The following is a 23,668-nucleotide window of genomic DNA, read 5'->3' as shown; positions in this document are numbered from 1 at the left end:
CAAAAGAATTACAAGCCATGAACTTTGGATAGGCCACCTTTCAAAATTTTTAAATAAAACCGAATAATAGTTATTCCCCTTAAGCTCAGCAAACAGCAACCTACATATTCCACGCACATCCATTTTTAACCCCCTCTTCCTCCAAAATTTTTTTTATCCCATTCCACTTTCACACCTTGGTAAGTATAAACATTAGACTCTTTATAAGTATCAGCATTAAAAACTGAATGGGAATTGGGATTGGGAGCAGGACTTTAAAGGATGACATATAGAAAAATAAATGATTGACCCATAGGCAACTTTCAGAAAAATTCCCAAGTTAAAGTAAATTAGATATTTTGAGGACAGAGCAGCGGCATGGAGGGTGGTGGGGAGAAGAGAAGTAAAATTTTGATCTGTATTTAAATTAAGTTTTATCCTACTGGAATAAGTCAAAGTAATGAAAATTTTGCCTACAAATCAATTACAGGAAATAGCCAAAATAAATTAACTTGGTAATAAGGGAATAAAAAAAATATGGATGACATAGATCTCAGGGTAATTATCCCCACCAGTCATATTTTCGAACATACCAAGAAGGTACACTTAAAAAAATGCCATGGGACAGAACTAAATATTTTAAAATAAATGCTGGAAATACATGTAATTAGGCTGCTGAGTTACAGTTAAATACTTTTTAAAAGTGTGTGATATCAGAATAGTATTTTGAGTGTGCTGGTGTTTAAAAGGTGTATCATGTGTGTAGCCCATGGGAAAGCAAGTGGTCCTGTTGCACAAAAATCTGACTTTTCATTTACATTTACGGGGGAAAATTGTAGAGGCACAATGGAAATATTTCAGAATGGTAGTGGTGGTAGTCTGTATCAGCAAAAACAACGAGGAATCCTTGTGGCACCTTAGAAACTAACAAATTTATCTGGAAATAAGCTTTTGTGGGTTTTAGCCCACGAAATCTTATGCCCAAATAAATTTGTTAGTCTCTAAAATGGAAATATTATTTTCTATTCTATTCTAAATTATATAGGTTCTCATACTTCCCTCATTACCATAGCATCTGAGTGCCTTCTAGCAGTGCATTAAGCAATGTAACTTACAGATATTGCTTAATGCACTACTTTCACAATATGACACTTTTAGAAATGTTGTCAAGCTCTTAAATTCTTTCAGACATTAACTGAGCGTGCTTGTGGATATGCAATATAATATCGCAGAAAAGGACAATACTGATGCAAATAATATTCAATCTGCCGAGAGACATGATCTAGACATTTTGTCTGACACTGCAAAAACATTAGGAAGTTAAGGATAATAAAGGGTTGTCATTGGATCCAGGAAAGTTGTTATATACCTCTAGGACAATTAGAAAATGTACATCACAAAATAGTTAAAGAGAAAATCTATGAAAAGATCAGAATATTTGACTTGATTTTATTAATATACATATTTATTGGGACAAAGAGAACCAGGTTTCTAGAAATAATATTTTTAGATTATAATTATTTGTAGGATCATGTTTAGAAAAGAAGAAGCAATAATACAATTTAACTTTAGAGAATCTTCACTTTGGGAAATACTGAAATTCCCCACTATTTTTGGGTAGGAATGCTATCTTATGATAAAGCTATTACAGTTTATTATAGAAGTAAGCAGTATTGAAGAGATACTTGGAAAAACTGCACTCAAAATTCACCCAAACTATGTATTAATGGTAAAAAGGGAAACTGAGATATATGTGATTACTCAGGAAAATAAAACTATGTTCAGTAAATGGAATAAGCAAAATGCTTAAAAAATATAAACAATCTAAGAACTGCAAAGCCTCTAAAAATAATCAGATACAAGTTAGAAAGCAATAGAAGAAAAAGATACTGAACAGCAAATTGAAGAAACTACTTCAACAAAAAATAAAGGCTTCTTCTGCCAGCGTCAGGCCCTCCGCTAACCCTCCAGACCACCCTGGACTCCATGTCCCCCTCATGTGAAAGGCCCCCCAAAGCGCGGGGCCTGGGGCGGTTGCCCCGGTCCGTCCTAATGATGGGACGGCTCTGCTTGGACCCATTCTGGGCACCACCAAAAATTATACAAACCTGGTGCCCATGGTTATCAACCAACTTGTGTACCTGTGTCTGATTGTCTTAGAGTTCACTCAGACAAGGAGACTGCAGTTTCAGTGGCATGTATCCACAATATGACCTCCTCTGAAATCTGTGGGGCTGCTCTGTAGAATTTGATTTACGTTTTCATCATGATTCTTTCAACAGGACATCAAGAGCAGATTCTGCTTTTGGTAGGTCAGTGCTTCAGTCGCGGTTAAGTACAGGGGTCCCCACTTAGCCAAAGAGGAGGGATGGGGCCTCCTAAACAGGGGGAGGAAACCATCCGGGATTCTTACATGGACCCAGAGTGAAGTTTAGCAGCTAATAAGTGATCTGCCCTCTGTAGAATATGTGCATAAACCAGAACCTGCAAGGGAGGTATATGTTTGAATAAATCTGATGTAGTAAATGACTGAAAGAACCAGAGGGGTGGTTGAGTTCAACACATGTCCAAGGCTACAAGGAGGCATGCTGAAGGGCAGCACCTCCCAAGCATCTCTGGCAGCAGGGCAGGACAGGTGACTTGACTGGATGGAACTCAGCAAAAAAGGATACCCTCTTTAGACTTGCTCAGCACTGCTGCTTTATGCATACTTCATACTTTGTGCATAGTACTATGACTTATATATACTGTATTGATGTACTTTTTCTAGAAGATTCACATTTTTATGAATAAAGAAAAGGAGTACTTGTGGCACCTTAGAGACGAACAAATTTATTTGAGCATAAGCTTTCGTGAGCTACAGCTCACTTCATCCAGTGAAGTGAACTGTAGCTCATGAAAGCTTATGCTCAGATAAATTTATCTCTAAGGTGCCACAAGTACTCCTTTTCTTTTTGCGAATACAGACTAACGCAGCTGCCACTCTGAAACCTGTCATTATGCAACTTTTATGAATGTTTCCTTCTAATTCACAATCACATGGCTGACATAAGCCATTTGATAATAGTTTTCTAGATTCTATCTCACTGTACTTTTCATCAAACTGAACTGTTCTCTACATGTTGCATTCCAGTTCTCTCCTTTATGATAAAAGCTATCCAGAAGGCCATTCTAGAAATCTGGTTGCTATGTTTTGGTTGTCATTTGGTGCTTAGACTACAAGTAGTGGTTACCATAGTGTTTTAGGAAAACACCTTTTCATGAGGCAGGTATTTAAGCAAATATGACTCCATCCCTTAAGAAAAGGAAAATAATGTGTTTGTTGATTAAACAATTCAGGCTGTTTATTTGCCCGTCTTACTGGAAGGGTTATGAAGAGGAGAAGGGGAGAGTATCCTCTACAGGAGTTCCACCACTTATGACTAGGCTACTGACCCTTTCAAATCACCATGTCATGGGGATCTTGCTTCTGCCAAAGAAATTAGGATAAATTGCCATTCATCACCCATTAATTCAAGTTCTAGTGCAATAAAACCCAAAGAGTTCACCCTGTCCAAGCGCACATTTCTGTAGATCTCACCATAAGCACCTGAAGTAAGAGACCCAAACTAATCATAGGATCAAGATCTCTCCAGTGGTGGTGACAGCCCACATTGTTCAGGGCCACCATGTTGGACAATTCTGAGTTAAAACAAAGACCATGTTAAACATTATTATTATTTATTTATTATTTTATTTATATTGTGGTAATACTTAGGAGCCTCAGTCATAGAGAACAGGACCCCCAATGTGCTAGGTCTTGTACAAACACAAAGCAAGGGAGGTTGTGGAATACCTCTCATTGGAGGTTTTTAAGAACAGGTTAGACAAACAATCATCAGGGATGGTCTAGTTATACTTGGTCCTACCTCTGCTCTGGGGGCTGAACTAAATGGCCTCTTGAGGACCTTTGCAGCCCTACATTTCTATGACTCTGTGAAAAAGACATTCACTGCCCCAGAGAACTTACTATCTAACTCAACACTCACTTGTCCCCTGTCATGAAAAAGAGATCTCACTGAAGGGCTGGGGTACTCTTATAATGGGAAATAAAGGTGTTCAGATTACTCCTACAAAGGAGAAAAATACCTCTTATAAATATGACACTTCTCAGTCTTCTGAAATCACTCTTATTCAATTCAAGTGTTGAATAACTGAGTGCAAAAAAGATTTTTAAATTAATAACTGAACAAGTTGTGATAGCTGCATTAATTTCCCAGTTCAACATATTTCAAGATCTTCAACTAATCATTATATGGTTATTTATAATATGTGTCTCACTTTGTCCAAATCTGTGGCTTTGTATTAGTTGTCAAGAGTGAAATGAAACTGTCTCTTAAGCACAAGTATATTTTCAGCTACACTGTAAGCTATAATAAAGTTCTGTCATCCCATCAGGAAAACAATTTGATAATGCCAGACTCACAACATTATTTCCCAATAGCACATATATGTAACATTGAAATTTAGGTTAAAATCAAAAGCCTTGTCAATACAAGTATCCTTATTAAATCAGTTGGGATTACTGCCTTCAGGTATTTGTTTTGATAAATTTAATCTTTATTTTCAACCTATTATATATAAAGTGTATGATTAGTATCATTATTATTCATTTCTATTACTATAGCATCTAGGAGCCCAAGTCATGCATACACATCATATAGCAACAGGAATATATATCTCAATAGTTACACTGTATTTCAGACCACTTGTGGACGTTAGAGATCCCATGACACTTCGTAAAATGAGAGCTGTTAACCCCAATATCCTGGCCAGACAGTATTCCAGCTCAGGTAATTAAATATTGTACTAGCTACTCAAATTTGTGTTGTATTTGCAATTGGATACAGTTTTTTTTTCTACTCTGTTCTAAACTAGGGCGTGTTTTTATGCGCATGTGCATAAGCAAATATTCACTGTGGAGATGCCATTGACTATGGTATTTTTCTTCAGTTCTTGTCCTGGAGGATCTTAATGCATTTTACATGTAGTATTTAAATGTCATAACTATATTGACTGTATGGCACATATACTGCTGAAATATGAGCCATTAGTGGACCAAAATGTGGCAGCTCAGCTGTGTACTGCAATACTATAAAATTGTGTAGGACAGGAACTGAAAAAAAATGCTATGCCTGATTGCAACCACAACATGAATCTTCAGTAGGTGAGATGTAATTATCTGGCTTGGAATTTAGCAAGGACTTTGGGGCTCATGCTCTTAATCTTACAGAAAAGGTATTCTGAGATTTTTGATGTCCACAAGTGCTCAGCATCATTTAGATCTCATCTGAAAGTACTTACAGCTAGTTCTTGCCTCTGCTACTGAGATGTTGCATGATATTGGTTGAGTCACTTCACCTTGTTTTCCCTTCTATGAAATAATTATAGTGATACCTGCTTACTTTTGTAAAGTGCTTTAAGATATGGGTGAAAAGTAATATTTAAGAAATGTTCTCATTCATTTTATTTATTAGACTGAAAAATATATTTATATATAACTAATTGCTTGTAACCTATTGCTTATTACAATCCCACAGGCACATAGCCCAGCAATACAATTTATATAAAGTGTTCCATTAAACGAAGAATACTTGTTACCCTAGTATTACATTATGCTTATGAAGAATTTGCTAAATATAAAATTGAAGTAAATTGTACTGGAAAAAATGAAAAAAATTGCTATATCACTGTATAGATAGTGAAATTCACTCATTGATTGTGTGTCTAACCCTCTATGGCGTCTGAGAAATGCACATGAAATCCCTGAATCTTAGAATTGGTATTTGGATTTCTGATTTACCTGAAATGTGGGAGGAAATTCATAAAGCCAGACATCCCTAAATGTTTTAGTCAGATGAGAATGATCTGGAGTGATAGTTCAGCAAGGCTCTGTAGTAACTGAGATCTGATTGATTGACTACAGACAATAGCATAATTATAAACCATTTGTTAAACTTGCCCACTCCACTTTCAGCCACATTACTTTTAAGACAAGCTATCACAAGTAATGCAGAAGATATGCAAGCGTGAGAAAAAATGGCAGAATCCCAGTAGATCCACAGCTTACCAGGGCCAAATTCTGTCTTTGGAGGGGTGTGCAATTTCTGTTTAACTCAGTGGATGACATTTGCACGTATTTGAAGGTAGAATTTGACAGGTAGTATCCTCATTGGTGCATGACGTATGTAGGTTTAACTGAAGACCTCAAGTGTTGTTGTCAGGCCTCAAAGTGTTTATTATTAATGGAATCCAGGGTATAAATCCACACATAGATCCAAAAGAAATGGGAGAGATTAACAGAAATTTAACAAGAGTTTATACACAAACATGAATAGGTTGTCATACTGTGCATTGATACAAGTGGGATGAATGCTGCATCTCATGAACAAAACTTATTTTATGAATGTTTCAAATGCTGAGAGTAGAAGTAAAAGATGAAAAAAAGTCTGTTGTGAAACTTTTCCTGTTATCCATTCTGTCAACATTTTGCTAAAAGAAAGTTAAGAACCATTAGGAAAGGAATAGAAAATAGGACAGAAAATGTAGCAATGCCACTATGGTACACCCAAACCTTGAATACTGGTTGCAGGTCTGGTCACCTCTTCTCAAAAAAGATTTATTAGCATTGGAAGAAGCACAGAGAAGGTCAACCAAAATGTGTAGGATTATGGAACAGCTTCCATATGAGGAGAGATTAAAAAGACTGGGATTGTTCAGTTTAGAAAAGAGACAACTAAGGGGGGATATGACAGAGATTTAAAAAATCATGAATGGTGTGGAGAAAGTGAATAGGGAAGTGTTATTTATCCTTACACATAACACAAGAACCAGAGGTCACCCAATGAAATTAACTGGCTTCAGGTTTAAAGCAAACAAAAGGAAGTACTTCTTCACACAGTGCAATCAACCTATGGAACTCTTTGCTGCGGGCTGCTGTGAAATTCAAAAGTATAGCTGGGTTCAGAAAATAATTAGATAAGTTCATGGAGGATAGGCCCATCAATGGCTATTAGCCAAGCTGGTCGGAGATATAACCCTATACTTTGGGTGTCCCTAAATCTCTGACTGCCGGATATTGGAACTGGATGACAGGAGATGGATCACTCAATAATTGTCTTGTTCTGTTCATTCCCTCTGAAGCACTTGGCACTGGCCACTGTCAGAAGACTGGCTACTGGGCTGGATGGACCATTAGTCTGACCCAGTTTGCCCATTCTTATGTTCTGATCATCCATTTAGTTCAGTATTTTATGACAACATAGCACTCTTCTGTCCTCTGTCCATAGCACTCCTCCGATGTGATCTCCTGTTTCTGCTGAAATAACATCACCCTTTTGTATCTAAAGGATTATCCCTAATAGCCCAGGTTTTTGAGAGAAGCAAAGTAGAGGAAAACTTGCTGTTTGTTCCATCTCAATGGTCTTATGGCACTGCAGCTATTCCACACTCAGTGGAGAACGGCTTCTCCTGAAACAGCTCATTGCAAAGAAAAAAAAGGGGCACCTCTATTTGCTGCGGAGTAGAACTTTTAAAACACGGTAAAACGGCGTTTGGGAAGGTTCATTTCAATTTTAGGTGGTTGACTGATTTGACCATGTTTTCCTCCTTTTCCTTGTTAAAACCCGTATTTTGTTCTCACGTGCCTTAGGGGAATGGCTGTTCTTCAGACAAATGCCCATATTTGTCTGTGAACAAGATTATTCTTGCATGACCAAAAGTATTTTCTATACATTATTATTTGTTGCTGTTCTGTTAAACAGTTTGATTCTTCCTACAAGGAAATAGACATAATATCAGGAGACTCAGGTGACCAGTCAGACCCCACCTGAATTGTGAAGAGTCAAAACAAAACTTGCAAGGGTTTGCAAGTAGCCCATAGACTGAAATTTGGAAGACAAATACATTGTAAAAGCTTGTCTGCTCTTGAACGTTTCAAGAGCAGGAAAAGGGCTTCAATTCACAAGGAATATTATTTATGATGAATAATGATTCAGACTCTTAACAAGGAGCCTCCTGCCTGTTTAGCTGTAGCTGGAGGATTTAATTATGTGGTACTAACCTTAAAACCCATAGAAAGATGGGAAGTCAAATCCATTTGAAGAGAAAATAGAGGAGGCCAGAATATGAAAAAAGACTACCTTGCTGATTTCAGAGCCTTCAAAGTCACTCTTTCACATTTTGCATACATTTTACAGTCACCTCTGTCTCCCCAGAGTACCAGTGCCTTGCAAGCTATGGTCTGCAGAGCAAAGGTTTTTAATTTCCTTTTGTAAAGTACCATGCACTGCTAAGATGGTGTCATGATTCAGAGAGAGGCTCCCATTTCCTCCTTCCCACAAGAAGGGGAGTCTCTCTGGGTTCTTACAAGGACTCCAGTAGCAGTGCAGGTGCCCAGGTGATGAAAAGCTACTTGGAGCTTTACTATTACTGGAATCCCCAGCACAATCAAGCTTCCCCATCACCACCATTTTCTTACCTATGTTTGGGGTATCAGGAATAAAGTTCTCCTGTTCAAAGTCATGGTCCTTCCCCCTGCCTCCATGCCACTGCTGCCTGCTTAGCCATGGACAAGACCATACACATTGGTGCATACTTTTTTCCACCCTTTGTGACATCACCACATTATTTAATGGGTAGGGCACTCATGTAGATCTTTTCCAGTTGTCTGGCATGCATGGACAAAAGTGTCCTCACTGAGGACTAGCCACATGTGAAAGTGTTCTTCTACCTAAAAATGGTTGTGTGGATTCACATGTTGATTGTCTCTCAAAGACTCCAGCTCAATTTAGCTCCGTGTATAAGTAAAAATGTATATATTTGTTTTGTGTATTATTTTCAAACACTGCAAAACTCCCACTGTGATCTGAAAGTCAAGCTCTTTTCCTTTATTTTCTCACACATCACCACCATTTTGCATGCCCGAATTTTCTATTTCTCGGTTTTACCGGTGCAACAGCATCTGTCTTCAAATTAAACTATTAGTTACACCTGTGCAACTGCACTGCAGATCAGTGGGGTGGCACTGGTGTAACAAAGGGCTTAATTTGAAGACATTATTACTGAGGACGTAATTTGGCCAGCAGAATCTTTATGCCTAATGATGATGTGTATGACAGAAAGAACCCAGCTTCACTTTCATATTCCTGGCTGAGTTTGAAACACTGACAGTTAAGAAAAAAGATATTTTGATTTATCACAAGAATAAATTAGATGTGAAAGTTACTGAGACACAATAAACATGGAAGTCTAAGCTGCCATTTTCCCAGAATCACGCTTTAGGTTACAGTCACACTTTAAATTGACTGGATCAGCTGTTTTTGAGTTATTTGTGAGTCTGAAAAGCTGAAATAGTAGTACTTAGGCTGGTAGACTAGTCTGCATTGGGAGATTTCAAAGAATTTTACAAAACAGGGTATCATCATGCCCATTTTAACAATTGAGGCACAAAGAAGCTACATAACTTGCCCAAGGTCAAACAGTGAAGGAGGGTCTTTTTACTGTGAGTTCAGTGGCCCAAGACTGGAGAGTTTTTAAAAGGAAAAAAGGTATTATTCCCTACTAATAACTAGACATGAGTAAGGCTTTTCCTTAACCTTTCAAAAAGGTTATCTGTGGGCTGAGACCATGCATGTGAAATTCCATTCTAATGCAGAATTTTTTGAGACTGCTTAGGAGGAGTAATTGCACTACCATAGTAGGGTCCAGATGCCATCCTAGTATGCCATGGTGGAAAAGAAAGGGAACTGTTCTTTTTTAGGTTTCAGAGTAGCAGCCGTGTTAGCCTGTATCCGCAAAAAGAAAAGGAGTACTTGTGGCACCTTAGAGACTTACCAATTTATTTGCGCGTAAGCTTTCATGAGCTACAGCTCACTTAGAGGCAAACAAATTTATTTGAGCATAAGCTTTCATGAGCTACAGCTCACTTCATTGGATGCATTCAGTGGCCCTTAGCTCTGGAACAAGATCCACTCATCTATCAGTACTAAAATATCCTGATCTGTTCACCAAGCTGGGCACACTGTAAGTTGCCTTTATTTTCTGTGGAGGGAAGGTGGTTGATGGATGTGGTGGGGCGGTTTAGGGGAATGGGGGAGATTTATGAAGAGTTGAGTTCTGCTGACTGTCACAGGGTAAACTGCTATTTAATTGTATTTGTTTTCTTGTAGTTTGTGGTGCGGGCCCCCTAACACTTTGGATAGGGGTCCCTTTATTATTATAGACATTCAAAGAAATAACTTGAGGTTTCAGTTTTAACTCTAACATTCACCGTTGCAAACCCTATATACAGTGAGTGAAAGTGTATAGTGGGTGGAAGTGTATGTGTACATTCAATACATGTTTTACACAATGTGACAGGTCTGATCAGGAGAGGAGAGGGGTGGCAAAGAGAGACCCTTCCTTCAGGTCAGATGGTTGGGATTTGTGGAATCTCTTTCCTTTGACCCTTGCATTCAGTCATTTCTTCCTTTTGCAATATATCCAAAATCCATCTGTTCCTGTTCATCCTACTATGACCATCATCCTCTGTGCCTTGATAATTTTCTGCTTGAACTACACTCACCTTCTTTCTGGCCTTCCTGACAACCCCCTCAGTCTCCTCTCTTCTGTCAAAAAAGGAGCTGTCATTAAACTCCTCTTCCTCTCCCACTGCCCTAGACTATCAGCCTTTTGGCACGAATCCTTCTGTATCCCCTTCAGCATCTGTTTCAAAGTCCTCATCCTCATGTTCTTGGCTGGTACTGTTCTGCTTCCTCTTAGCACTGGCTGCCCATCATTTTTCAGTTCAGACCCCTCTCTCCTCCAGTTCCACCTCTGTTACCTCACTGTTCCTTCTGCCCTCAAGGACTTCTATGACATCTCCCATGCTGCCCACAGAGCCAGGAATTTCCTTCCTGATCCATTTTCCCACATCATATTCATCCTGTCCTCCTTCAAATCCCTCATCAAACCCCCTTTCCCAGAATCCCTCACATAATGAACCTCTAGAATGCTTAAAGTAAATAAAATGAACTTAAAAGTGTAATTATAAAACAAAAACCACCAGGGGTGCTGGAGCAATTTTTATAGTGGGGGTGCTGAGATCCATTGAACCAAACTAAACCCTGTATATGATGGAACCACTTCAAGTCAGGGGGCATGGTAGCACACATACACACACCCTGCCCCCCCTAGTTCCAGCACCTATGAAAACAAGACAATTAAGATGATAATACCCGACCATCCTTACAACACTGTTACCTTACTGTGTTTTCCCTGCTCCCTCTTCCTATATTCCTTGTCTGCTACCTCCCCTATTGCCCTGCCATGTCCTAATCAATTTAGATTATAAACTCTTTGTGGCAGGGATCCTGCCTTTACTTATTATGTAAAGTGCCAGGCACAGCTATGGTGCTATGTACAAATATTAATTAATAATAGTAAGTTTGGCGGTTCCTACCCACCTCCCTTTTATTAATGTAGAAACTATGGACATTACTATATTTTAACATTTATATTGCAGCAATTCCTGAAACTGAGGTAGGAGAATTGATTTGATTTCAGTTACTTTGTTCACAACATTGAACTCCAGATAAATTCTCTTAACTAGCCTATTTTATGTCCTGTAGAAGTGTATCGTGGTTGGCATTTTTATTTGGCAGTCTAATGACATTTTATATTAGAACAATAGATGGGCAGAATAGAAATTATAGATTTGAAGCTGGGGAACTATATCAAATGCTATTTAATAACTTGTGTTTTTTATAAATCCAATCTGGTTGTATCCCTTCGCAGGAGTATCTGGATTAACTGTATTTAGGAAAGGGGACAGTGCAGTTCTCAAATGTGTTGGTCTGCAAACTTGCACACCAGCTGTCCTAGTCAGTAGTGAAGATAACAGGGCTAAGATGAAGGTATTCATGCTGTTGGAAATACAGCTAGCTTTCTCAGGAGACTGCTTTGAGGAAGATTGCAGCAATATTGAATCCCCACTGTTACTCGTGGGTATTGCTGTGCATATATATAATTTGTGTTAGATAAAATCAGGAAGTAATAAAGTGGGGGGGAAGAAGAGCTGTAAGATCTACTATATACTACGTTTTATATCTTAAGGAGAAAAAAATATCCAGGGAATGTTGCTTTAATTTGTGGGGAAAAAGAATGCTCCTTTAAATCAGAAAACTTGCGTTCTAGTAACTCTTTTAGTTTGGGAACCATTTGGGTGTGTTATAAAGTAAAGTTGCAGAGTAGACATGTTTACTAGAACTTTAATTGCTACATTTAGTAGAAAGGCTTTTTTTTTTTTTTTTTTTTTTTAACGACAAGAAGCCAGAGTTTGCTCTGCAAATGAAGCAGGCTTTGCAAGAATCAGATTCACTTTGGACGACTCTTCACATTCCTAGTCATCATTACATTAGGCAGCACAATTCCATCTCTGGTTGATGGGCAGAAAAAGTGGGCAGCCTGCCAGGTAGACGTTTCCATGGCTCCCAACCCCCAAAGGTGATGCGTTTTTCAGCTAATTCAGTGAAGAGTGGGCTGAACTTTGGGTATAAACTAGACAATAGCTGCCTTCGCAGTATCAGCAGAATGGTTTATGGGAATGCACTCCACATTTGGCAGAGAATCATGTGACCTTACGGCTGAGATTTTGTGATGGTGCCAACGGAGACTTGGAAAGCAGCACCCGTTCTGACTTTTTTCCTCCTTTCTTACATGGCTCAGAAAATGGTGGATCTTAATACTTGACTTTAGCCAGACTCAGCAAGCGATTGAGCTTTGAAGCACAACTTTGCCTTTATTCTGGCTTTTTTGGCACACCACCAGGAGGCTGTCCCTTTCACGCCTGATAAACTCTGCTGCTTATCTCTAACTAGGAAAAAATAGATAGATATAGATAGCTAGATAGATGTATATACAGAATATTTAGACTTAATAACTGAATTTTAAAACTACATGTTCTATTTTTTTTATTGCTGAACTGTGGTTTATAACAATCTTTTTGAGTGTCTGAAGAATAAAAGTTCTTACTGTTTAATGAACAGGCGTTTGAACTGGGCAAACGGGGCGACAGCTCTGAACATGAGATCATTGCAGCATAGTGTAGCAAACTGGCACCCTGCCTTTTCACCCCTTTGCTTCGGCAGATTTGTGCAATCCCCATTTATAAAATCAGCACAGGGGCTAGATGAATTTTCTGGTCTCTTCCACCTCTATCACTGTGCAGGCACTTGCAACAAGGATTGGTGCAGCTTTTGCGCAGTGCTTTGTGCTTGGAATTCCGAGAAGAACGAAAAAGAAGACAGGCATCCTGGTCCTATTCCGAGAAATAACAGGAGCCTAAGAAGAAACAAATCTGAGTTTGTCCTAGATACAAGAGTGATGGAAAAAATGTGAATCTCCTGCTTCAAAAAAAAAAATCTGGCACGTTTAACTACAGAGACATCAGGATGTATTAGAGCTTCTTAAAACAATATAACTAAATGAGCCTAAGTGATTGTTTCTTTTATTTACCAAAAAAACTTTATTTTATTTTATTATTGCTTAAATAGCAATATTTGGCAGTGGGTGAAAACGTACCTTTCATATCAGGTATAGCTTATTTTTCTTTTCTTTTCTTTTTTTCCATTTTAAACATGTTATTTTGAAACAGAGTCCTTGTGTATTAAATTTACCGTAGTCAACCAATCACACCTCTTTCTTTCTTTTTTTTTTTTTTTTACTAACTTTTGGTTTCACTGTTTGATCTAATACTGCTAAAAATAGAAAAGTAAACAAACAGGAAAACCAGAAACTATATAAATAAGTAGTTGGCACATTTTATCTTAGCTAAGCACTGAAGTTACTCAAAGATTTTAATGGTTATATGTATTCAGTATAAGCTTTGGTTATCTGTAGGAAAATGGGTATTTGGAGCTGGTTGCTACGGAAAGTCGATTCTTTTTTTATACAGTGTGACTCATGCTTTCAATTCCTAAAGAGAGGAGGGGGGTGGAAAAAGTTAAAGCTGTAGGAGAAGATCACTCTTGTAAGCAGTATATTAGAGCAAAGTTATTATTGATTTCGTTCACATACAATCTTACAATCTGTGTTTAAATCCATTACAAAGAATTCAGTGTAATTAGCACAGGAATAAAAGGCACATTATTTGAAGTTTCATGCAGTAAGCCTGGTTTGCTGCTAGTGACAGTGCCTATTTTAGGATGTTTGGTAAATCAGCACTTGTCCTAGAATAGTTGAAACAGTGCTTAAGATACCCATTCAATATTTTTGTGAGAAGTGCATACAAAGTTACTATAAGTTTAAAGCACAGTGCTGTGTCAGCAGATCATTTGCTTTTTAATCATTTTGTCTGTCTTTGGAAATAAATTGCTAGGCAATTGGAACAATTTGTAATAAAATGCATTTTCCCTGGCAAACAATGAAAGTGTTGTCCAAATCAATATATTTTATATATTTTCAGTATGATTTTTTTCTCAGTCTTTGTCTATTCTTTTGAATCCTATATTAAAAAGTCATAAGTCCCTAGGCAGAAAATACCTTGAGATAGAAAATGTGATTCCATTGAAAACTTTGATTTTCTTATTTTAAAAAACTGTAATTTTTTGTTTCTTTTCTTATACAAACTTCATAACCATCTTATGGTTTTACAAAATATATTTAGTGAAGTTTACACATGTATTTCACAATTTATAGATTACCAGTTGGATAGCTGCTCTAAGACTACCTGCTGAATTGTGCTACTTTATATTTTTGTTGCTTTGCAGTGAATTGTGGGAAATTACTAAATGGAGATCATATATGTATAGGAAAGATATAGCTCTATTCACCTGTATTAAAAAGAACAAATTTATTGTGATTTCTCCCCAATACTTGTGTAAAAATAATTACATATGTCAATAATGCTTATTCGTATAATGCACAACCTATTCCTGCATTCTCTTAAAAGAACATAATTTTTTTGTAAATTTAAGCATAGCAATCAAATTATATATTTTTCTGAGTTTTTACAAAAGTATCTTTTTAAAAATTATCGTAAGTGTAATTGAACTTAACTTTCTCCAATATTTTTATATTAAGTTCCATGCCAAATTAAAATCAGATAAGCATCTTTAAGCAAACCTTTTGTATTGTCTACCAAGTGTACACTTCTGTTTTTGGAATTATTAATACAATTTTAAAAATTAAAAAAAAAATAATAAAGAAACACAAATGACACAGTCACTTTGCCTAAGTGTGTATGGCTCACTGCATATTTTGCCAGTGGCCTTCAGAGGGGCGTTGGTTTTAGATCTTTAAAATTATGGTTGCTATCCTTTTACATATTTCATGTTCTAAAAATACTTTCACAGAATAGACCTTTTCATTATTTCTCTCTAAATCATTTTCTTCTTTTAGTGCAAGGAAAAATTAAAACGGACATGAAAAATGAAGAAGTTGGTTATACCAGAAATCAGTGAAGGTAATAAAGTGATCTTCTTAAACATTTTTACGTATATAAAATAAACAAATATTATATATATATATATTTATTTAAATAAACAAAGTGGGCAAGAACACTGAAAATACTAATGTAAAAGGATTGTCTTTTTGTTAAAAGGGAACGTGACAAAAATAATCTTACAGATATCTATTAAACTTTTTTCTTTTATTGTTTTCTGTTGGGAATAGTGCACTACTGGTTGCTTTTATCCTTTTTTCTGTGTAACTTTAGACTAAACTGAAAAATCACTATATACTTTGGATCTTTTACAGTATATATATATGAAGTGCAGTGACCAATGTGGTTTTTTTTATGAAATGTTAAATACCTCTCCATCATTCTTAGAAATGGAAATATCTGAGAAGTCCTCTCCTGTAGCATCCATTAGAATCAATCAGGAAGAGATATAAGCAGTCAGTATTCATGCTTTTGATAATCTTAAATATTTTAGGCATAGGGATTGGCTTTTATGACACAATATGTTAACCCTTTGGCTTCAGCAGAAAGCATGTATAAAGTTTTGTTACTCTTGAATGCACATGTACATAAAATCATAGCCAGTTTAAAACATGCATTTCTGGAAAATAATTTGTTTAAACAATTACAAAAAACCAAGTAACATATCGTAGATGTTCTAAGATTTAATCTACTAAATTATTCAAAAACACAATGGTCGTTCACAGGCTTCAGATCATTGTTACCCTTTTCAAACTAAAAGTATTTGCTGCAGTTTTCCAGATACTGAACAGAGTATGGGCCTGATCCAGTATCCCTGTGCTAGCAGTACTCTCACTCTCTTAAATGGAAGTTTTCCAGACTAAGGACTACAGAGTTGGGCCTTTGATGGGAAACAATTTAAGGTGGATATTGATATCTAGTTCAGATACAGATTTTCAGCTGCAGATTTTCAACAACCTGCTAAAACCAAATCATCTCTGCAGCAGTTATTTTAATAAGTGCACCTCTGCTGCCAATATTTTAAAAATACATTTGTAGTTATGCTGTTTTAGAATTACACTCATTTATCATGTATTGATCTTTAAAATATTGAGATGAAATTGCATTCATGTAAAATATTTAGATTATAAAAATGTGTCCATCTGTCTCACCTGTTGAGTTACTGAATATTTCTACAAATGGCCTATTTGGATGAGGCACCATACTTTGGGTCAGTGAAAACAAGGGCAAATTTGGTTTATGAGTTAATCCTGAAGTTTTACCAGGAAGCAATATGGTTTGGAATTTTGGTGAACAAAATATATAAACTAATTTCTGGGGTTTGATTTTTATATGGTTTACTTAATAATCAAGTTCTTGGTAAGAAGTACCTGTAAGCATTGTAATATGATGAAATCTCTAATGTTGGAGCCCAGCTCTCATACATGATGGATTTTCAGATACAGTGGTTTGATTTTCATTGTTGATTTATAGTACGTTTCATATTCAAGCATAGAAGCCGATCATATATTGTTCTTATTATTTCACATCTAATTATGGGACCCAATCCTGCATTCTTTGGGCATGCAAAACTCCTGTGGAAGTCACTGCGAATTTCAGATGCACCAATGTTGCATAGTTTATGTAAAATGATGTTTATTCTGATTATGGCTAAAAAGATTATGCAGTAAACCTGTCAAATATTGTAGGGTTTTTTTTGTATTTTCCTCTTTTTAAAAAAAGTACCAAAGTTATTTTCTGAAGGCCAATTGTTGGATTATGCAGCCTCAGGTTAGAAATATATATTAATTAGGTTTCTTTCTACAGTTGATTTAAATATTTTACTCTTTGATTATCCTAATTATAAATGCTTCGCAAGTTATTTTGTCCTAAGTCTTCCACATTTCATTTAAAATGGGAGATGCTAGCTGATGGTGCCAATTGGCATAAACCCGTAGATCCGATCTTGTGGTAAAGTATACTGCACAAGCTCGCTTCTATGGGTCTGTGTCATTCTGGTGATCTGGCAAAAGATTACGTGACAAGCTACTTGGTGATATTTGAAAATCTGATGTCTAGGTAATTGCTTCAAGTAAAAGCGGATTTTGGACATTTTGTTAAACTTTTAATTCTGTTATGCTTTTGTTGTCATGTGCCTTATTAGTGTATTAAATAATTTTGTTCCATTTGATTTATTTAAAGCACTCTTGTCTTAAAATCAAATTAAAAACCTATACTCATATTTAAGGAATTTAAATATTTTTCACAGAGCAAGGGTAGAGAATACCACTTTTAAATAAATACATAACATGACACAATGTTAAATTCATATAGCATGTGGTCAAAGGAAATAACTAAATTTGGATGTCTACTTGATTTTTATTTTAAAAAACACTAAGTGACCACAGTGAGTTCTTTTAGAAATATAGTTGGATTCTCATCATCCCTTTAAATGTTTTTCTTAAAAAGAAAAGATCTGGATGAAACTGATTGCTAGCAGTGCCCTCACAATATACAAATATGTATTTTCATTATAATGTTAAAAATGGAACATGACTGAAAATAAAGTTAACTATATTTAACATTTTCAAAATCCACCCAGTAGGGAGCACATAGATATGTTACTGCCATATTTGAAAGAGATGCTGAAGATGTGAAGAAGACTTTATGGTCACCGTTGGAAGCTGTGTGCATCCGGGTTGAGGTAGTAGGTTGTATGGTTTAGAGTTACACCCTGGGAGTTAACTGTACAACCTTCTAGCTTTCCTTGGAGCACACTTGGGCCATCGAGGAATTCATCATCATTTTAATCTGATCAGGGAAACTGTGCAAAAAGGTATTGTGTTACAGCTATACAGAATAATCACTCTAAAGCTTTACTGATGTTGAAATAGTCCTGATTACATGATTATTTCATTCACATCCTGTTATGAACCATGCTAACATTCTTTTAATGGACTGTGACTACACGCTACAGACACTTAGAAAAGAGTGATGGTGCTTTAATTCCATTAACAACATGGCTTTAAAACTTGATTTTAATATACAGATTGATAAAATATCAAGTATTAGATATGGTACTAATTTTCTGTAGGATTAGCTAATCCTAAATAGTTGAAATTAGTTGATTTTCTGCTACTATAGAGAAACAAACTATTTAAAAATACTTCTCTTTATGACTCTTCGGAATAAATATTGCATCACACTGTTTAGGTAGATACATAGTATTATTGTCTAGTGCTGAGCTTTGTGTGGGAATGTGATATCCTTTCTTATGCATACGTTGTCCTACATTGTCACCTCGGTTCTAACCTGGAGCACTCCTACTCTTCAATTGTTAGATTTCAGACACAGTCCTGCCCAAGAACATCAGTATTGACTTGCAGCACCCTAAGCATTCTAGTTCTGGGTCCTCCCATAGTTCTATCAATGTACCTGAATCCTGACCTGTAATAACCTTGTTATTTCAGTCCCGGGTCTCTCCTAGACACAGGTTGCCATCTGAGCTAACTTGTGCTAATGATGATGGCTGAAGTTAACAATAGGGACCACCATACCCCATTTGTTCATAATCAAACTCAAAACTTTAGTCTCCATACTAAACTTTAGATTTTTAGGATTTAATTTTGGCATACAGCCATAGCCCATCAAGAGATGAAAGAGACCCTGTCTATATCTCCCAGAGTTCCAGCAAGCATCTTAAAGAGGGTGTAGTATGTGCTCATTTCTGCACCCAGCCCGGCAGGGACAGGGGCCATGGTTCCAGCTGCCCCTGCTTCCTTTTCAGAGATTAGTGCAGATACAAGAGCTAGCCCTGTAGAGAACTTGTGTTCCTTGAGTTCAAGTCACCTATTTTTGAAAAAAAAAAAATGATGATAGAGTTTAGTGGAGAGAAAAATACTTTGACCTAGGGCAGTTAATCATTTTTCAAGCAAAACAGGTAGATAGATGTGTATAACTCAGGGACTGTTTGATTTTTATGTCCTGTGTTAAATATTCTTATCATGTACTTTCCCTTCTGTCTACCATGGCCCTAAAAAAATCATTTTGCATTATGTATATGAGTACTTTTGACAGACATTTCATCAAATAGATAAAATAATCAAAGGACTATCACATTTAGGCCGTGTAAGGTTTAAAGAGGCATTATATTGATCAATTGATACAAGGCACTCTTAAGCCAAAATAAGAATTCCACACAAGGGATTGCACTGTTTTAACTAAATCAGTTTCTAAACCAATTTAATTAAATCAGTACACCTTTCCCATGTAGGCAAGGCCTTACAGGGTCTCTTTCATCTCTTGATGGGCTATGGCTGTATGCCAAAATTAAATCCTAAAAATCTAAAGTTTAGTATGGAGACTAAAGTTTTGAGTTTGATTATGAACAAATGGGGTATGGTGGTCCCTATTGTTAACTTCAGCCATCATCATTAGCACAAGTTAGCTCAGTGAGAAGTGTAATGGGGATGAAATTCTGCAAATCAGAGTATTACTAATAAGAAATATAATAGTGGAGCGCATTGTGTTTTTTCAGCAGAGAGACATCTGATGCCGTCTTCCTAGCAAATAACAAAGCTTTGTATAAAATGGGCATTGTTCTATGTTGGTCATTATATAATATCCAGTAGACTACCTTTTTTCTGATATTAGCATTAAATTAGGTCCTTCTCTGAGATTATTTAAATATGTGACCATTTATATATTGTGTTTTACAAAAGATGTGAAAATGTTTTGCTGCTATCATTCTAAATCAAGGGCAGAAATAAAGCTCATCCATTTCTACTGTAAGTGAAGGCCAGAGATTTCATTACTGAGAATTTTTAACCACGTAATAAAGTTCCCAGCATCCATTCAGAAAAGAAAAGAGAATATGTCCAATTTCAATGTAATGCCTGTATAGGCCCCAAACCCTTGGGGGCAAAACAGGAATCGCAAACCAATGAAATATGACCCTCAAATTGCAATCTCTGTTGGGGAAGAAAATTGGGCTCATAGGAGGCACGTCTTGAATCTGTGCATGATTGCAAAGCCTTTCCCACCATGCTAACATGGCATTGTTTTGTCCATTCTTTGCTAGCTTTGTACTCGTGTTTGTTATGGCTCAGAACCACAATTACTACAAAGAATTCCTGCCATCCTAACACTTTGAGAAAGGTCAGATCAAACAAGCAACCTGCTGTAGACTGTCTATTTTTGAGGTGCTTCCTGAATGTATCAGTAGGAACAAGAACCCTATCTCACCCCACCAGCCATTATGAGCAGGGTGGAAGGATGGACAGTCTGAAGGTCACCAGTGAGAAGCATGAAAGAGCTTCCCTCCGATCAGCGGTCTTAAATTCCCTCTGTTGCATTGGGAAACAAGTAAAAAAGTCTGGCTGTCTCCTAACCTGCAAGTTCTCATACAGGAAATCACTGGCCTTATAGTGGCCAAGAATGATGTCGGGAGAAATTCAGATCCTTTCCTTTTGACTTTCCTTCCTTTGCCCTGTGAGGTGTGGGAGGAGAGGAAACACATTTTTCTATTTTTTTTTTTAATTTTTAATTGAATTTACTCTTGCTAATTAATACCTGTAGCAAGGAGATTAGGAAATTGTACCTGCATGATAGATGCCTGGAAAGTTTAAGAGCTAGATTATGGCTTTTGAGAGACAACCTTGATTAAGGGATGGTGTGGAGTTGCCCCAAGCCAGTGTGGGGGGGCATCAGACAGTTTTAGTAAACTGCAGCTAAGCAAGTGTGGGAACTGTGTTGCTCACCCAGGAGACTGAGCGTGGGCCACTCCCAATCTAGACAAAAAGGTTTATTGTCCTCTTTGGATTAAAAGTGGCCCCAGTCATCACCAGTATGTTGTTTTCTTTTGTTTTTATTTTCTTTTGTAGTTTAATTCCTTTGGAAAGAGACGTTATTGCTGTTTTCTGCCAACAAAGCAATATTTTATATTAATTTTACAAAATAAGGAGGATTGTTTGTTTGATCTGAAACCAAATAGAAATGACTGGTACAGAAACTGTGGGAATGTTTCTTTGGTCTTTTAACTGCATGATAGAATTATAATTCTATCCAGAATAGTTTATAGGTTGTCACATTTTCCTTGTGTCATCATTAACTTTAATTAAAATGTTTTTTTTTATAACGTATAATATGTTGTTTCTAGAGTTATCAAGTTACATGCAAAAATTTATGGGAATGTCAATTAATTTTAAAGCAGATTAAAGCAGAGAATGAAAAACAAAAAGAAAGGACTCTATTAAGTACAGCTGGATGGAGCAGGTTATAGTCTTTAGTTTCATTTTGAAGCCATAAGATATATGGTCTGTTTTAGGCAAAACATGGCATTCTTGACCTTTAAAGATGATTACCAGGATGCCAGAATACCAACTGATCAAGCAGTAATTAGCATTGTGTTGCTGTGTTGTGTTTTCTCCTTTAGGAAATAAATGCACCCCTATAACATAGTTTATCGAGAATGTTTTCAAATATAGGACAAATCTGGCAATATTTATTCACATAAGTAATCTTTTCTAAAGTAGGCCCATTGATTTCAAGTAGTCTCAGTACTTTGTCGTCACTTATACTGCCTGTGTGCATAGGGAATATTCACATGTATAAGAGTTGCAGGATTGGGTTTAAAGTTATGGGCATCTTGAACTCCCATTGATTTCTCCGGGCGATACCGGTGTTCAGTATCTCACAGGGTCTGACCCATGGAAAGAAATATTCCCACAGTTCTGTATGTATTATTGCAGAGACACTGACCAGCCAAATTTGCTTATCAATTCCACTGATTCCTGTGGAGATTAGAGATTAGCATAAACCATAACCTAGTTCCAAACCCACAAACTTTTTGGGTGTTCAAAGTATGGATACAAATTTTTTAGGTTGCACCCATGCCAAATCCTGCTTGCATATAAATCAACTCACTTGAGTAAGGTAAGGAGAACAGCAATGCACAAATCCAAAGAAAACGTGTACAGAAAGAACACTTTGGGGTTAAAAATCATGGGCCAGATTCATGGATACAGTGTGGATGCTTTGACCCATTCCAGTGAAACATAGCAGCCATCAACCCAGTCCGACTGGTTAAACCATGTTTCTAGGTACTCTGCATTGCCAAAACAATACAAAGCAGTTGGAGCATATAGGTGAATCTGGCTTCGTATAGTTTTAGGTGACATATTTTCAAATCCCCGTTAGATATAATCCCTTTAGATTATCAAATTGAAAGAAATTTAAAAACCTAATTATCTTTTCACAGTTTCTGCTGTTTTTCACTTCACTTGGACAAATGAAAATAAACTGATCAATTTTGCTGTAGTTTTTCGTCTGTTTCACTTTCTCTTGTCAGAAACTAGCTCAAGGCAGCAGTCTTTGGGTTGAGAATGTAAGGGAATGTTTAAACCCAAACCAAAAAATGTTTTCATTGAGGTTTTTTAAAAGGGAGAAATTTACTAACAGCATTTATTAGACTGTGAAACTTTTCTTTGTGACCATTCAGGAGCCCTACAATAGGTTGCTTATCAGGTAAAGGGGGATCAAAATTGCATCTGACATTTTTTGAATTATTTTAGTGACAGCCTGTTACCCAATCAGGGTGGTCTCCAGTACAATTTCCTCTATTAGTTATTTTTAATAAAACTAAAATTTTGGGCCTAATCTGTCTGAAAGGGTCTCTTTAAACATGACTATTACTTTTATTAGATGGGTAAATACAAGCTTGTATAAAAGCTAATGTGCATTATATCTCCCACCAGAATTAAACTTATTTCAGCTTTTACTTTTCTCACCTAGTAAAAATATTTACATCCAAGTGATTTTTTTTTGCTTTGTTTAACTTTGTACATGGTTGCTGGGGCTTTCGTCTATATTTTATTGCTAATGGTTTAATTATAATTTATGTGGCAATTTCAGTTACATTTGGTGCAGTATTTCCTTTTCTCCACCCCCTCTGTTGTATTAGTGGTTTGTTCTTGTAACACGCACACAGTAGGAAAGAGCCTTGTGTTTCTGCAGGAGATCTAGCTTATGAAACTTTCAAAGAAATATTAATTCATATTCCTATAAATGTGGGTTGGGATGGGGGAGAAAATACTTGGAAAAAATAGGTGCATTCTTGTCTTCTCTAAGAGCAGCACAACATACACTGTGCAGAGTTCTCCTTCTTTAGATAGATATGTATGCTCAGAATTGGTTGTGTCCAGTCTTCAAATTCATGTGATTAATATTTAACTGGGACTTATGCAATGTTGG

General features: G+C 36.6%; 1 protein-coding gene across 6 annotated transcripts in view; it reads left to right on the top strand.

Moving 5' to 3' along the window:
* LOC144930964 (uncharacterized) overlaps positions 1-23,668 on the top strand; it is a 323,387-nt gene that overhangs the window by 259,577 nt on the left and 40,142 nt on the right. For 4 of the 6 annotated variants that reach the window (XR_013636475.1, XR_013636474.1, XM_078854778.1 and 1 more), the window contains exon 10: positions 15,397-15,460. Coding sequence is in view for 3 of the 6 variants with exons in the window: in XM_078854778.1 (XP_078710904.1) it covers positions 15,397-15,412 (16 nt within the window). In the remaining 3 variants the exon portion in view is untranslated. Of the gene's footprint in view, positions 1-4,722; positions 4,812-13,020; positions 13,591-15,396; positions 15,461-23,668 lie in introns of those variants that run through there. The other 2 variants (XM_078854774.1, XR_013636477.1) reach the window with 2 other exon arrangements.

Source organism: Lepidochelys kempii, chromosome 1, assembly GCF_965140285.1.
Source record: "Lepidochelys kempii isolate rLepKem1 chromosome 1, rLepKem1.hap1, whole genome shotgun sequence".
Lineage (NCBI taxonomy): Eukaryota > Metazoa > Chordata > Testudines > Cheloniidae > Lepidochelys > Lepidochelys kempii.
Note: the sequence above shows the minus strand (reverse complement) of the source record. Positions and strands in the feature narration are given on the sequence as shown.